General features: G+C 48.4%; 2 protein-coding genes across 2 annotated transcripts in view; both read left to right on the top strand.

The window, feature by feature from the left end:
• The window catches only part of CKM (creatine kinase, M-type), a 196,118-nt gene that overhangs the window by 138,753 nt on the left and 41,921 nt on the right, over window positions 1-15,444 (top strand). The gene's annotated exons all lie outside the window — the stretch shown is intronic.
• EXOC3L2 (exocyst complex component 3 like 2) overlaps window positions 1-15,444 on the top strand; it is a 51,780-nt gene that overhangs the window by 28,569 nt on the left and 7,767 nt on the right. The window contains exons 6-10 of the mRNA XM_083753744.1: window positions 2,332-2,432; window positions 5,304-5,414; window positions 7,348-7,483; window positions 8,811-8,933; window positions 10,900-11,055. Coding sequence (XP_083609870.1) covers window positions 2,332-2,432; window positions 5,304-5,414; window positions 7,348-7,483; window positions 8,811-8,933; window positions 10,900-11,055 — 627 coding nt within the window. The remainder of the gene's footprint in view (window positions 1-2,331; window positions 2,433-5,303; window positions 5,415-7,347; window positions 7,484-8,810; window positions 8,934-10,899; window positions 11,056-15,444) is intronic.

Below are 15,444 nucleotides of genomic sequence, written 5' to 3'. Positions count from 1 at the left end.
TCCTGGAACAATGAACCGTCCGGTGCTTGGAGTGTGTGTGTCCCCCATCCCAAACACTCGCTGGCTGCCCTGTTTCCTTGTGATACTGAGTTCCTGGGTTTGCGTACATGCAGGTGTTTTTGTCAGTGTGCATTCTCAGTGTCACCAGGAGAGAAGGGCTGGACCACCTAGAATCATAGGATCGAAGAGTTGTAAGGGACCTCAAGGATCACTTAGTGCAGCCCACTGTGGGATGTGAAACACAAGAGCAGTCAAGTACAACATAAAAGGGGATGCCTGGACCAGCCAGGCAGAACTTCCTGTTTCTCCTGTCTAGGACAGACTTCCTCTGCATTTGACTAGAGGTGGGTGTGGCCTCACCTGTGCAGGTAACAAAAGCATAGGACTGGCCGCCATCTCTCTCTCTGACTACTTTCATTGAAGAAGCAATATCTGCTTAGCCTAAGATGCCCTCAAGAGGACAAAGGGACTGTCTCCTTATGGGATAGTTTCCAGGTGTACATTACTTTTCTAAGCTAAGTCTGCCTTCTGGGATCCAATTGTGAACAGAATGTGAGTGAGTAAACCCTTTTTATACTTTTGGAGAAGACTGTATTGTGTCTTATCTTTTTATGAGGGACTAGGGAGCCAGCGTGGTGTAGTGGTTAAGAGCAGTGGACTCGTAATCTGGTGAACCGGGTTCGCGTCTCCGCTCCTCCACATGCAGCTGCTGGGTGACCTTGGGCCAGTCACACTTCTCTGAAGTCTCTCATCCTCACTCACCTCACAGAGTGTTTGTTGTGGGGGAGGAAGGGAAAGGAGAATGTTAGCCGCTTTGAGACTCCTTAAAGGGAGTGAAAGGCGCGATATCAAATCCAAACTCTTCTAAATGGGGAATTACCTTTAAAATTTATTTAGAGGCTTTAGCGAGCCTGAGCAAACACATCCGCTGTGCAAAGTTTTAAAAAAGGGGGGTGTTACTCTGCTAAATTGTAGAACTTGTTAACACAAGTTGGAAAGGATATAATCAAACAATATAGCATCCCTGAACATTCCCACACCCGCTGCAATGCAGGAATCACAGCTGAAGAGTCCCTGGTGGGTGACCACCCAACCGCTGCTTAAAAACCTCCAAACCTTCCAAAGTGATCCGTTCCACAGTCAAATGCCTTTTACCACCAGAAAGTTCTTCATGACATTTAGTTGGCACCTCCATTTGAATCCATTGGTTCAGGCCCTGCCCAATGGAGTAGCAGAATACAAGCTTGCACAGCCCTTCAGATATTTGAAGACAGCTGTCCATCTATTCTTCTCCATGCTGAACATACCCAGCTACCGAGGCTCAACTTCCAGACCTTTGATCATGTTGCTTGCCCTCTTCTGCACACCTTCCAGCTTGTTTGTACCCTTCTTAAACCGGGAACTGGGCACGGGACTCCAGTACTTCCTCTTAAGAAAGACTTCATCCCTGCCTACTCTTCATCCCTGCTTCATCTTTCCCTGAGATGTTCCCTCTCCTGGGACTGAAGGGTGGCTGGCTGGGAGTCATAGAATCATAGAATCCTAGAGTTGGAAGAGACCACAAGGCCCATCGAGTCCAACCCCCTGCCAAGCAGGAAACACCATCAGAGCACTCCTGACATATGGTTGTCAAGCCTCTGCTTAAAGACCTCCAAAGAAGGAGACTCCACCACACTCCTGGGCAGCAAATTCCACTGTCAAACAGCTCTTACTGTCAGGAAGTTCTTCCTAATGTATAGGTGGAATCTTCTTTCTTGTAGTTTGGATCCATTGCTCCGTGTCCGCTTCTCTGGAGCAGCATAAAACAACCTTTCTCCCTCCTCTATGTGATATCCTTTTATATATTTGAACATGGCTATCATATCACCCCTTAACCTCCTTTGGGACTGGGCAGGGTGCATAGCTGTCAACTTTCAGATTTGAAAATAAGGGATCAGCAGCCTCACCTGTCCCAGGGACAGTGTACGGGATATCTTAACAATCCGGGATAGACTTCCGATTGGCCGCACAACTAATGGCGGATGGGAGCTCTTTCAGATGAAAGAGCCCCAGCGCTTTGAAGTTTGGGGTGACCGCAAAGCGTCACAACCCCCCCAAAAAACCTCAGATTGAGCGTTCTGAGGACCTGATGTTCTGGCGGGTACCCTTTGCGATATATACGATATATATATATATACGGGATATCTAACAATCCGGGATAGCAGCGGGAAACAGCGCTGGAATAAGGGAATTTCCCCTCAAAAAAAGGGAAGCTTGACAGCTATGGCAGTGTGGTTCTCCAAAGGTACCCATCTCTTGATTTTATCACAGGCTTTTTGTCCCTCTCTACAGGTGCTAAAGGCTCACGTAGACAAAGCCCCCCAGATCACAGAAGATTTTGGAAGGAGGATGGCACATTGCTGCCTGAGCTGCTTGGCGGACTTCCTGCAGAGGTAATTCCCTTCTGTTTTTTTTCTCCGTGAAAGAAGCAATTGACTCACAGCACGGTGCCGCTCACCCCGCTCCGCTCCGAAGCCCGTAAATGGGTTTCCTCGCGAGTTGGGGGGGCGCAAAAGGTGCCCGCCGAGTCCCACGTTCACAGGCTTCACCGGCTGTGATTCCTGTAGGGTCCCTGCTTTGCCGTAGTGGTACAGACCCAATTTCCACGGAGCCGGTCCCCTCCAGATCAAAGGGAATCCGCCATTAGCTGATGGCGCTAACCCTTCTGAAGGACAGGTGAGGGGGACCCCAGGAAAAGAGAACCAAGCTCTTCTTTTGGCTGCGGGTTCAGTGGGGAAGGAGCGCGTGGTCTAGAGCATTGATAGAAGCCTTGCTTTTAATAATAGTAGTAATAATAATAATAATAATAAATTTCACTGTATTTTTCGCTCTATAAGATGCACCAAACCATAAGACGGAGCTAGTTTTTGGAGGAGGAAAATGAGAAAAAAAAATATTCTGAATACCAGAAGCCAGAACAGCAAGAGGGATCTGGCTTCCGGGATAGCCTCATGTTGTTCTGGCTTCCGGGATAGCCGTGTGAAGCCTCTTCAGGGCAGCGGGATGATGGCTCCCCCAAGAGCCACGCTCCCTTTAAAGTGCCGCGCGGAGCGTGTGTGTGGCTCTTGGGGGCTTTTCCCGAGGAGTTAGAAGGGCAGCCCTTCTCCTTGGGGAAAAGCCCCCAAGAGCCACACACACACTCCACGCTGCTCTTTAAAGGGAGCGCTGAGCAGAGCCTCCCGCCTGCATTCGCTCCATAAGACGCACACACATCTCCCCTTACTTTTTAGGAGGGGAAAAGTGTGCCTTATAGAGTGAAAAATACGGTATTTATATCCCGCCCTCCCCAGCCGAAGCCGGGCTCAGAGCGGCTAACAACAATAAAAGTAACACAGCATTCTAAAATCAATTCATTTTTAAATCAATTCAAAATCTAATTAAATTAATGGCAACCATTGGGCTAGAGTTCTGTGAGGAATCCCAAAGGAGGGGGTCAGGCTGTGCCTTGGCCAAAGGCCTGGTGGAATTTTAAATTATATATATTATATTATAATATAATATAATACATATGTTATAGTTCGAACTGCCGACCTTCTGATCGGCAAGCCCTAGGCTCTGTGGGCATAGACCCTTTGAAATGAATGAACATGAGTCAGGACCCTTCATTCCAATGGTTCTTAGTTGTTGTTATTAATGCCTGCCCCTCACCCTAAGGTTCAAGAGCAGGCTGCAACGTTAAAACACAATATGGGGCTTCACTGTAGCTGACGAGAGAGTAGAGGCATAGCGTGCAGGATCCAGCCCTCCTGTCTCAGTTAAAAGGGTCTCAGGTCACATGAGGCCATGGAAAGCACAAGACGGACAGAGAAACAATGTGGGGTAACAGTTTAAAGTGTCGGACTGGGACCTGTGAGATCAGGGTTCACCACTCAGCCATGAAGCTCAGGGGGCGATAGTCACTGCCTGTGAGCCAAACCTACTTCCCAGGGCTGATGTGGGAATAAATGGGGAGTGGGGAAAACCAGGCATGGAGCTCCTTGGATAGGAAATAAATACAGTGGTACCTCGGGTTACAGACGCTTCAGGTTACAGACGCTTCAGGTTACAGACTCCGCTAACTCAGAAATGGTACCTTGGGTTAAGAACTTTGCTTCAGGATGAGAACAGAAATTGCACGGCGGCAGCAGGAGGCCCCATTAGCTAAAGTGGTACCTCAGGTTAAGAACAGTTTCAGGTTAAGAATGGACCTCCGGAACTACTTAAGTTCTTAACCTGAGGTACCACTGTAAACAACATTACAATACTGCAATACAGTATTAAACACAATATTCAGATGCAGTTCAGTATATCGTCAAATATACTGCATGCTTCTAGAGATCCAGGGGGATATGGCTGAACCCCGAATAATAGCCCTTCTATCCTGCCCTTCCTCTGAGGGAACATAACCCGGTCTTTCCCTCTCTCTTTTTTCCATTGCAACAATCCTGCGAGGTAGGCCAGCCTGAGTCTTGCAGTCTGCACCACTTGCAAGCCAGCAGGCATGATGCAGAAGGCTGCGGCGGCAGCAAAGCATGTTGTTGCACAGGGCCAAGGAATAAGCTGCACAGGGGAGGGTTGCAAAAAACCCCCCCTTGTTTTCCCGCCGGCCTGGGGAGGGGGGGAATCGTCCAAGGAAACCAAAGCCTGCCCCGAACTGCTCTCGTCGCAACCACTTTCCATGTGGGTGGCACGCAGGAGGCAGCCGGGGCTGGGATGGAGTAGCGGGTTTAGGAACACCCCCCGGACAGTGGCAGCAGAATGGCATGCCGTTTCCATTTCAAACTGGCCGCCGAGGACCAGGGTCATCCCGGGGTATAAATAGCCGCTCCGTAAGGAAATGCCAGCAAGACGGAGCCAGAGGACAAAGCCCCCCCCCTCCCGCCCCCGGTGGAGTCAGCCAGGGATGGAAAGTCAAAGCTATTCTTAGCAGGTTTGCTTCCTGATATGCCTGTTTCAGAAAGCTGGGTGTGTGTTTTTGTTTGTCTGAAGGGGATGTCCGTGTCCTCTGGGGATGCCAAAACCCAAGGAAGACCAGAGGTTCACCGGGGGGCTGCTACCCCGGGGTGATGGGGGCTTGGAAGAGCCACCTACTGGTTTTAGCAGCGCCCAGTGAGCTTCCTGGCTGTGGCGGGATTCGAACCCTGATCTCCCAGCTCCGACCACTCTGGCCACGACAGATGGTTGTGGGAAGATGAGGCACGGCGGGTGCCTTCGAGCAGGACTTATTTGCGCCACTTGAATTTACCTCTGCCTTTTCTCTCCCTCTTTGCGCCCCCCCCCCCCAGTTTTCAGAAGAAGGTTGAAAGGTTCCACGAGGGGCAGATTGAGACCCCCCTCACTGCCGACGCCTTAATGGACCGGACCATCATGCTCATCAACCACTGCCCACCTTTTAGGTAAGAGACGGACTCTCATTCTTTTTCCTTTCTCCCCCTGTGATGAGGCTGCATTTTAATATTTCAATATTTTAATGTTGTATTTTAATCTTGTTTTTAAGTTGTATTCATTCAACTTGTTTTTATTATTGCTTGTTAGCCGCCCTGAGCCAGGCCTTGGCTGGGGAGGGCGGGGTATAAATAAAAATTATTATTATTATTATTATTATTATTATTATTATTTCCCGTTTAAGCCTCGAGTGCCAGGGAAAAACCAGAGCAGGTGAAATTTCAACCCCTTCTCCTCTGGCCCCCACAATCGTTGCAAACTCTCCTGTGTGTCCCCCTCCATGTCCCAACATAATGTCTATCGGCCTGAACTTGTATCCTCTCCACTTTCACAACAACATTGAAAAGCTCACCCCCACTTTCACTTCACCCCTATTTGGGTTGTATTGGGTACTCATTCATTTTTACAGGACCGCCTCTCCTGGTCTGCCCCGCAGAGGACCTTAAGGTCCATGAATCACCATAGTTTAGAGGTCCTGGGCCCTTAGATTATCCTCCACCAGGGCCAGGGCCTTCTCAGTGGTGGCTCCGACCTGGTGGAATGCTCTGTCCCGTGAGACCAGGGCCCTGCAGGATTTCACTTCCTTCCGCTGGGCCTGTAAGACAGAGCTATTCTGCCTGGCTTTCAACCTGAACTTAGCCTGATCTTTTATTCCCCTTCCTTCCCTCCCCCTCCCCTTTTTATGAAGATTACCCGCTCTGGGATCCCACAGCTAATTCTCCCCTGGTCTCCTCGCTGGCCCAAATAGGACTAATTTAACCAGCTGGTCCTGGTGATCATCTAATGTTTATTGGATGGATTTCCCCCCTAAATTGATTTTTGAATTCTGAATTTATTGTTATGCACGTTATATACTGTATTTTATGCTGTTTTTTGTTGAATCGATTAAGTGTTTTAAATTTGTTGTTAGCCACCCTGAGCCCGGTTTTTGAACTGGGAAGGGCGGGGTATAAATAAAAATTTATTATTATTGTTTTCTCGGATCTGAGAGCTTTGCTCCTTTTGCGGCAATCCAATCCTACCCACTGAATTGAAGCTTGGTCAAGCAAAATCTCTCTCTGGATTTTCCACACGCTTCTCCGCCTGTGCCTCCTTTCCATGGCGAGAATGTACCGTATTTTTCGCTTCATAAGACACACTTTTTTCCTCCTAAAAAGTAAGGGGAAATGTTTGTGCGTCTTATGGAGCGAATGTGTGGTCCCTGGAGCTGAATTGCCCAGGGGCAAAAAGCAGATCATGCTTTCTTTTTTTTGAAAGAGGGAAGTGGGTGTTGAAACAAAGCCACTGATCGTTTGCCGATCAGGGAGAGAGATAAGGGACGCTAGAGATAAAGGAGGCTGCCTGGAAGGGGGGAGGTAAAGACAGCAAACTTGCAAGGAGAGGAGACAGGAAGACTAAAGCAATGAGGAGAGAAATTAGAAGAAAGGGAGGAGCAAAAAACTGCTCCAGCTAAGGAAAAGATACTAGGGCAAACAAGAGGGAAGGGAGTGTTGAAAGGAAGCAGCTGATCAGTAAGGGATCGGGAGGGAAATAAGGGTCACCCCAAATTCACCATCAGATCACATAGCATGTCCATGGCTACCAAAAAAATCACGCACCCACTGTTTCGTGGGGCCGCAATGGTGCAAAAACATGATTGCAAAGCACGGATCCACATGGATTCTCAAGATTTTTGCACTGGGCTACCCCAAACTCACCGTCAAATCACGTCTGTGGCCACAGCATGAACCACAAAAATCATACATCCACTGTTTCGTTCAGAATATTTTTTTCTTGTTTTCCTCCTCTAAAAACTAGGTGCGTCTTGTGGTCAGGTGAGTCTTATGGAGCAAAAAATACGGTAGGCCCTGTGTTCTGCCTCGCTGACCAGAATCTCTCCCGCAGGGATTACGTGGAGCGCTTGGCAAGGTTTGGCCACCCCGAGAGCGAGGCAGTGAGGTGCCAGGCTGACGCCTCCCTTGACAGAGTGACTCGACTGTGCAACAAGGTCTTGGCTGACCACCTCTTTCAAAACCTCAAGGTACTGATTTTCGAGAAGACCTCCCCAGAGGGACGTTAGTGGGAGCAGACTGCGGGAGGGAGAAATCAGTGGCCTCATCCAACATGATCTTGGGGTGGGTGAGGAATATTGGGGGGAAACTAATGCATAGTTAAACTGTGGAACTCACTGCTGCAGGAAGCAGCAATTTCCTCCACCGAAGACGGCTTTATTTATTTATTATAAATTTTTATTAGTTTTTCAACATATCATTTCCAACAATAATTAAACATACTTTTATATCTTATACAATTCTTTTTTGAATCCCAACATCTGAAAATTTTCCAATCTATTCACTTAATTTATGTTTCTTATTTTCACTATTACATTTAGCTCATAACTGATATCACTATTCTTTGCTAATTTGCAATGCTTCATACATTTCTCCTTACACAGCTTTTTGTAGTCCTACTAGCGTAATTCGTTGATTACAGTTGCTCTTCAAATAATTCGTATATTTCTTCCAATCTTCTGTAAATCTTTGGTCCCGCAGGTTTCGAATCCTTCCTGTCATTTTATCCAATTCTGCGTAGCCCATTAATTTTATCTACCATTCTTCTTTCGTCGGAATTTCTTCTTGCTTCCATTTCTGGGCTACAATACTCTTGACGCTGTTGTTGCATATAAAAACAATTTAACGTCTTGTCTATTAATGTCCTGACCTATAATACCAAGTAAAAATGCTTCTGGTTTTTAAAAAAATGTATATTTCAACATCTTTTTCATCTCATTATATATCATTACCCAGAAGTTTTTGATTTTCTTACATTCCCACCACATATGGTAAAATGTTCCTTCTTTTTCTTTACATTTCCAACATATGTTATTTCTCTTATGCATTCTAGCTAATTTCACAGGTGTAATGTACCATCTATACATCATTTTCACTGCGAGAAGCCAAGTTATAGGGAACCAGGCAGAGGGCCTTCTCGGTGGTGGCACCCACCCTGTGGAACACCTTCCCACCAGATGTCAAAGAGAAAAATAACTACCAAACTTTTAGAAGACATCTGAAGGCAGCCCTGTTTAGGGAAGCTTTTAATGTTTAATAGGTTATTGTATTTTAGTGTTTTGTTGGAAGCCGCCCAGAGTGGCTGGGGAAACCCAGCCAGTTGGGCGGGGTATAAATAATAAATTATTATTATTATTATTATTATTATTATTATTATTATTATTATTTATCATCATCATCATCATCATCATGATGTTCTCTTTCAAGGCATCACAAGCTGTAAATGTTATTCTTTCTTTCCACAACCTCTCCCAATCGTTTCTCATTCCTCCTCCTTCCCTCCTCTGCCCCATGCAGCCCTACTTCCAAAAGCTGATGAAAAGGAAGTGGCTCAGCAACTCGGAGGCCTTCTCCACCATCATGGGCACCCTGGAAGAACACGCCCGGAAGCTGAGGAAGATGAAGATGGAGCCGTACCAGGTGAGCGGCCTGCCAGGAAGGCAAATGGCTCTGGCTTCACAGGGGACCCCAGCCATTGCTGCTGTGATAAGAATTTTAAGGTCTTAGATATATACCGTATTTTTCGCTCTATAAAAGGTAAAGGTAAAGGTACCCCTGCCCGTACGGGCCAGTCTTGACAGACTCTGGGGTTGTGCGCCCATCTCACTCAAGAGGCCAGGGGCCAGCGCTGTCTGGAGACACTTCCGGGTCACATGGCCAGCGTGACATCGCTGCTCTGGCGAGCCAGAGCCGCACACGGAAACGCCGTTTACCTTCCCGCTGGTAAGCGGTCCCTATTTATCTACTTGCACCCGAGGTGCTTTCGAACTGCTAGGTTGGCAGGCGCTGGGACCGAGCAGCGGGAGCGCACCCCGCCGCAGGGATTCGAACCGCCAACCTTTTGATCAGCAAGTCCTAGGCGCTGAGGCTTTAACCCACAGCGCCACCTGCGTCCATTCGCTCTATAGGACGCACTTTTTCCCCTCCAAAAATTAAGGGGAACTGTGTGTGCGTCCTATGGAGCGAATGCAGGCTCCTTGGCTTCAGCGATAGCAACGCGAAGCCTCCGAAGCGCAGAGGGAGCGCTCCCTCCGCGCTCCGGAGGCTTCGCGTTGCTTTCGCTGAAGCCTGGAGAGCGAGAGGTGTTGGTGTGCACCGACCCCTCTCGCTCACCAGGCTTCAGGCAGCTATCTGCAAGTCTTCAGAGCACGCCCCCAGCTCCGTAAGATCCGGGAGCGGTGGCAAGGCTGTGCGCAACCTTGCCGCCGCTCCCGGACCTGTTCTGGGGGCTGGGGTCGGGGGAAGCTTGGGCTTAAACGAAGCCAAGACAGTATGCATCCTGCTCGCTGTCTTGGCTTCTGCCAAAGCCACGCGCAGCCTCTCCCGGCTGGAGAGGTTGTGCGTGGCTAAAGAGGAAGCCAAGACAGCCAGCGGGATGGATCCTGCTCGCTGTCTTGGCTTCTTTGCTCTTTGGGGTTGGGGGGGGGGAAATAATTTTCCCCCCTTTATTCCCCTCCCTAAAAACTAGGTGCGCCCTATAGTCCGGTGCACCCTATGGAGCGAAAAATATGGTAATAAATGTTCATAAATGTACCAACCAAGCATGTTAGTACATTTACCGGCACAGGAAGACCAACCTGAAACCATTTTGACTCCCAAACTGACCAAATGTTTGGCTATTGCTGCATATTCCATTACCTTCTGTCACCATTCTTCTACTCTTGGTATTTGCTGATGTTTTGAGACCAGTATATTATTTATACTTTTCAGATATACACATTTCACTGGTTTCGCAATCATGATGACATTTCAAAACTGGACTTCCTTCCCCCGCCTCCTGCGGTTCCTTAAATTTATTTTTAATACCTTCTGCATGTCCAAATTCACTTACTGATTTATTTATCTTCTTTAAATAGATTCTCTTATGCAGGTTATTACAGTTATCCTGCCAGTGCTTTTATCTGTTTAGAGTTTATCTGTAAATGTTCTGTAAACCATTTCCACTCTTTTATAAAAAGTTTGTTCTCTTGATTTCTTATCCTTCCGGGAAGTTTTGCCATTTCTGCATACAGTGGTACCTCTGGTTACGTACTTAATTCGTTCCGGAGGTCCGTTCTTAACCTGAAACTGTTCTTAACCTGAAGCACCACTTTAGCTAATGGGGCCTCCTGCTGCCACTGCGCAGCCGGAGCACAATTTCTGTTCTCATCCTGAAGCAAAGTTCTTAACCCGAGGTATTATTTCTGGGTTAGCGGAGTCTGTAACCTGAAGCGTATGTAACCCGAGGTACCACTGTATTCCATAGGTTTTTGTATCCATTCCTCCTCCTTTGCTGGGACTTCCTCTTCTGTCCATCTTTTGGGCGAGTACTGTTCTTGCCTCTGTAGCTGCATACATGAATACGTTTCTGTGCAATTTAGGCAGCTGTTTCCCTGTCTCTCGCCAGATGTTGCTGAAGGATGTGCACCGCCGGGTGCTCATCGAGTACGTCCGGCCCCTGATGCGAGTGCGGTTTCTCTGCACCACCTCCAAGATGAGGAACAAGATGGCAAACAAGCTGCGACACGAAGCCAAACAGCTGGAGGAGTTCTTCATCCAGCTGGTGAGGACCATAGCTGTCAACCGTCCCTTATTTGGCAGGGAACTCCCTTATCCCAGCGCCGTGTCCCGCTGCTGTCCCTTATTGATGATGTCCCTTAAATTTCCCGGGTTTAAAGGAAGCAGCTCCTCTCCCTCCCTCCCTGCTGGCCAGGGAGGAGGGAGGCTCCAACTGTGTTGCTTTGCTGCGTTGCTCACCCAATAAGGAGTCTAAGAACGACCTGGGGGTGGAGCTTGCATGCTTTGTGCCCATCAAATCGGCCGCATTGCCTGGGGACTCGCCTTTGCTCAGCGCTTCCCAGCGGAGAGGTGATGGTGGTTTCCCTTGCTGCATCCCCTTTGCCGGGTTGCTGCGCTGTGGGAACCACCGCTTGAGGCTTCGTTTGGCTGCTGGCTGGGCTTTCTGCCTTTGGCTGGGAGGGGCTCAGAAGTTGAACATACCTGTGCCCCTTGGAAAATCCCTTATTTTGGCTGCTGATCCCTTATTTTCGAGGCTGCTGGTCCTTTATTTTCAAATCTGTAAGTTGACAGCTATGGTGAGGACCGGGGGGATGGGGTGAGGTGTGGGCCCCCCAGCCACCAAAGCGGGAAAGTGGGGTCCCTGTACCTGCCTCTAGCCCAGGGGTAAAAACCAATAAAAAAAATACAGTCACGGAACTAAAAAAATTGCACAAAGCAAATGAAATATCATGAAAATCCCTGAAACGAGAAGTAACCAACTAGAAATATTATCTTGTGGAAATAATAATAAAAATCAAAAAGCTTAAGGAAAAAATTAGAGAAACCTAAAATAGAACAAAGCCTTAATGGGATGCCGGCTACAAATCTTGTTTCACTATACTATTCAGTTTCCCCAGAAGGAAATAGGAAATCATAAACTTTAAATGACCAAAATTCAAAAATTCAAAATTTTAGGTTTTTCTAATTTTTCCCTTACGCATGACTAAGCAGCTTCTGGCGAACCAGAGCAGTGCACGGAAATGCCGTTTACCTTCCTGTCGGAGCGGTACCTATTTATCTACTTGCACTTTGACATGCTTTCGAACTGCTGGGTTGGCAGGAGCAGGGACCGAGCAATGGGAGCTCACCCCGTCGCGGGGATTCGAACTGCCAACCTTCTAATTGGCAAGCCCCAGGCTCTGTGGTTTAACCCACAGCACCAGATGGGGCCTTATCTCACTTGTCTGACCAGTTCAGCAGTGGGATCCTCCATTTGATTTTAACCCTTGCTTGGTCCGGGACCCCCAGAGATTAGCAGAGCATCCTGCAGACTGATACCCCATCACCGACAATTCACAACAGTGTGATAAAATGCCAGAATTATTGGGGGGGGGAACGTTCCCTGAACCTTTGGCAACATGTAATTTCTGAGTTGTTTTTTCACCTACTGCTAAAACGCCTTGCATTCTTCTACTAAAGCGAAAGTCCTGTTGAATAGGCGGATTTCATCAGGGACTCGCACAGGGGTGCCGAAAACTGAGCTTTCTTCCGTGTCCTTTACCTCCAGTGAAACCCAGCGCCAAGGCATTGTTTACCAGAGTTGTTTTCCTTGTTGTTCTAGGAGGAGGAGCCGTGGTAGTAATTATATCCCCTTCTCTGAGAATCATTCAAGGCAGCTTGCTACAAAAATAGAAGCAGTGTTTTGTTTTGTTTTTTAAAAAAGGTGCAATCAAAAACAAAAGCAGTAAAAATAGCAGGCTCTCAAAGGGCCGTAGCTCAGTTGGCAGAGTCTATTCTGCATGCAGGAGATCCCAGATTATTATTATTATTATTATTATTATTATTATTATTATTATTATTTACTGTATTTTTTGCCCCATAGGGCGCACCGGCCCATAGGGCGCACCTAGTTTTTTGGGGGGGAAATAAAGGGGATTTTTTTTCCCCCAGGCATGGGGCTGGGGCGGGGGAAGCCCGAGCTTCCCCTGACCCCAGCCCCCAGAACAGGCTGCTATCTGCAAGCCTAGGGAGCCCAGCGGGAAGTCGCACCGGTCTCTCCAGGCTTGAGGATATCTGCCCGAAGTCGCGCAGCTCTCCCACAGCTTCAGCAAAAGCCTGCATTCGCCCCATAGGACACACACACATTTCCCCTTCATTTTTGGAGGGGAAAAAGTGCGTCCTATAGGGCGAAAAATACGGTATATCCCGCCTTCCCCGGGCAAAGCCGGGCTCAGAGCGGCTAACAACAAGTCAAAATAGCACAGTGTATATAAAATCACAGTCAATTAATTAAAATACATTATAAAATCAATTCAGAATCAAATTAATGGGCTAGAGTTCTATGAGGATTACAGAAGGAGGGGGTCAGACTGTGCCTTAGCCAAAGGCCTGGTGGAACACCTCTGTCTTGCAGGCCCTAATCTCTTTGGCCAGAGCGTTCCACCAGATCGGGGCCATGGCCGAAAAGGCCCTGGCTCTGGTTGAGGCCAGCCTAACCTCCCTGTGGCCCGGGATCTCCAATATGTTTTTATTTGAAGATCATAATGTCCTCCGTGGGACATACCGAGAGAGGCGGTCCCGTAGGTACGAGGGTCCTAGGCCGTATAGGGCTTTAAAGGTTAAAACCAGCACCTTAAACCTGATCCTGTACTCCACTGGGAGCGAGTGCAGCTGGTATAGCACCGGGTGAATGTGATCCCATGGCAAGGGATCCCATCCCCGACAGCATTGCCAGGAACCCTGCCTGAAGCCCTGGCTGCCAGCCCAGACTAGCCGGAGTTAGATGGACCCAGTGGTCTGACTCAGTATAAAGCAGAGGTATTAAGCAGAGGTTGGATGGCCATCTGTCATGGGTGCTTTAGCAGAGATTCCTGCATTGCAAGGGGTTGGACTAGATGACTCTTGGTGCCCCTTCCAATTCTACAATTCCATGGCAGCAGATTCCTTTGTTCCTGAAACTTAAAACCAGCAGTCACATTCACAAAGTGTCACGGCGGTTGTCAGGACCAGGTCAGCATTAAATCACATGGAGTAAGCCAACTCTTTATTTATCGTGGTCGGCTCAGGAGCACAGCAACTCTTCTCGGAAGGTCTTGCCCCTTTGAGGCAGTTGTGGAGGCTAAAGACCCATGTCTTCTCATAGCTCCAAGTCTCCTCCTCCACTGAGTCCTTCCCCAGCAATCTGAGACTATGCCAATGTGCCTGTACCTGCCCTCTCTCTTCATACCTCTTTGGGCCCTGGGAGACCAGAGGGGAGGGGAGTCTGTCGCAGCAGGAGGGGGAGACTCCCTGGCTTTTTCCCCGCTCTGCCTCTTGACCCCTCTGCTCTCCAGCCTCCTCTCCTGCCTCTGAGTCTGGACTGCTCTCCGACACAGCCTCTTCCTGCTCACCAAACCCTGTTGCCCCTTCATCTTCCAGCATCTCCTCCTCCCAGTCTGCTCCTCCTTCTCCCTCTGACCACATCCCACCACCCCTAGCTCTGAACTTTCTTCCCTTGGGGTTTCCCCCCTACTCCTCTGCACCCGGCCAGTCATGACCCAAAGGCAACTTGAAATCAGCCGAATTGCTGAAATCCCTTTTAAAATGGTAGAATGATTGACATCGGTCAGAAGAAGAACGTTTTCGGTGGTGCTCTACAAACAGCTCTGAAAGTTCTTCCTGGTGTTTAGCTTGAATCTCCTTTCTTGTAACTGGAAGCCACGGGTTCGAGTCCTGCCCTTGAGAGCACAATGTGGCAGCCATCTTTAAATATCTGAAAGGTTGTCACATGGAGCAAGCTTGGGTTGGACTGGATGACCCCCGGGTCCCTTCCAGCTATGATTCTATGAAAAAGATGGATGGCTGAGGGTGCAAAGATTATCATCTTCTCTCCCTGAAGCTGAGTTACAGGCGCCACCCAATATACCCCGGAAAGGTCAAGAAGGATGTGCTATTGTAGGTGCCAGTACAGAGGAGGTGTACAAGGGGATGTTGGGTCAAACAAAATAAGATCAAATCTTTATTATTGCGGTCCGTGACAACACAATGTAAAGCGAAACAAAATTTGTTGTTGTTTACTCGTGATCGACTCTTCATGACCCCCTGGACCAGAGCACGCCAGGCCCTCCTGTCTTCCACTGCCTCCTGCAGTTTGGTCAAACTCATGCTGGTAGCTTCGAGAACACCGTCCCACCATCTCGCCCTCCGTCGTCCCCTTCTCCTTGTGCCCTCCATCTTTCCCAACATCAGGGTCTTTTCCAGGGAGTCTTCTCTTCTCCTGAGGTGGCCAAAGTCTTGGAGCCTCAGCTTCAGGATCTGTCCTTCCAGTGAGCTCTCAGGGCTGATTTCCTTCAGAATGGATCGGTTTGATCTTCTTGCAGTCCATGGGACTCTCAAGAGTCTCCTCCAGCACCAGAATTCAAAAGTATCCATTCTTCGGCGATCAGCCTTCTTTATGGAAACAAAATTAAAGAAG

Source organism: Podarcis gaigeae (assembly GCF_964106915.1).
Source record: "Podarcis gaigeae genome assembly, chromosome: 8".
In the NCBI taxonomy this organism is placed as follows: domain Eukaryota; kingdom Metazoa; phylum Chordata; class Lepidosauria; order Squamata; family Lacertidae; genus Podarcis; species Podarcis gaigeae.
The sequence above is the reverse complement of the archived record's forward strand: the minus strand, read 5'-3'. Positions and strand labels throughout refer to the sequence as shown.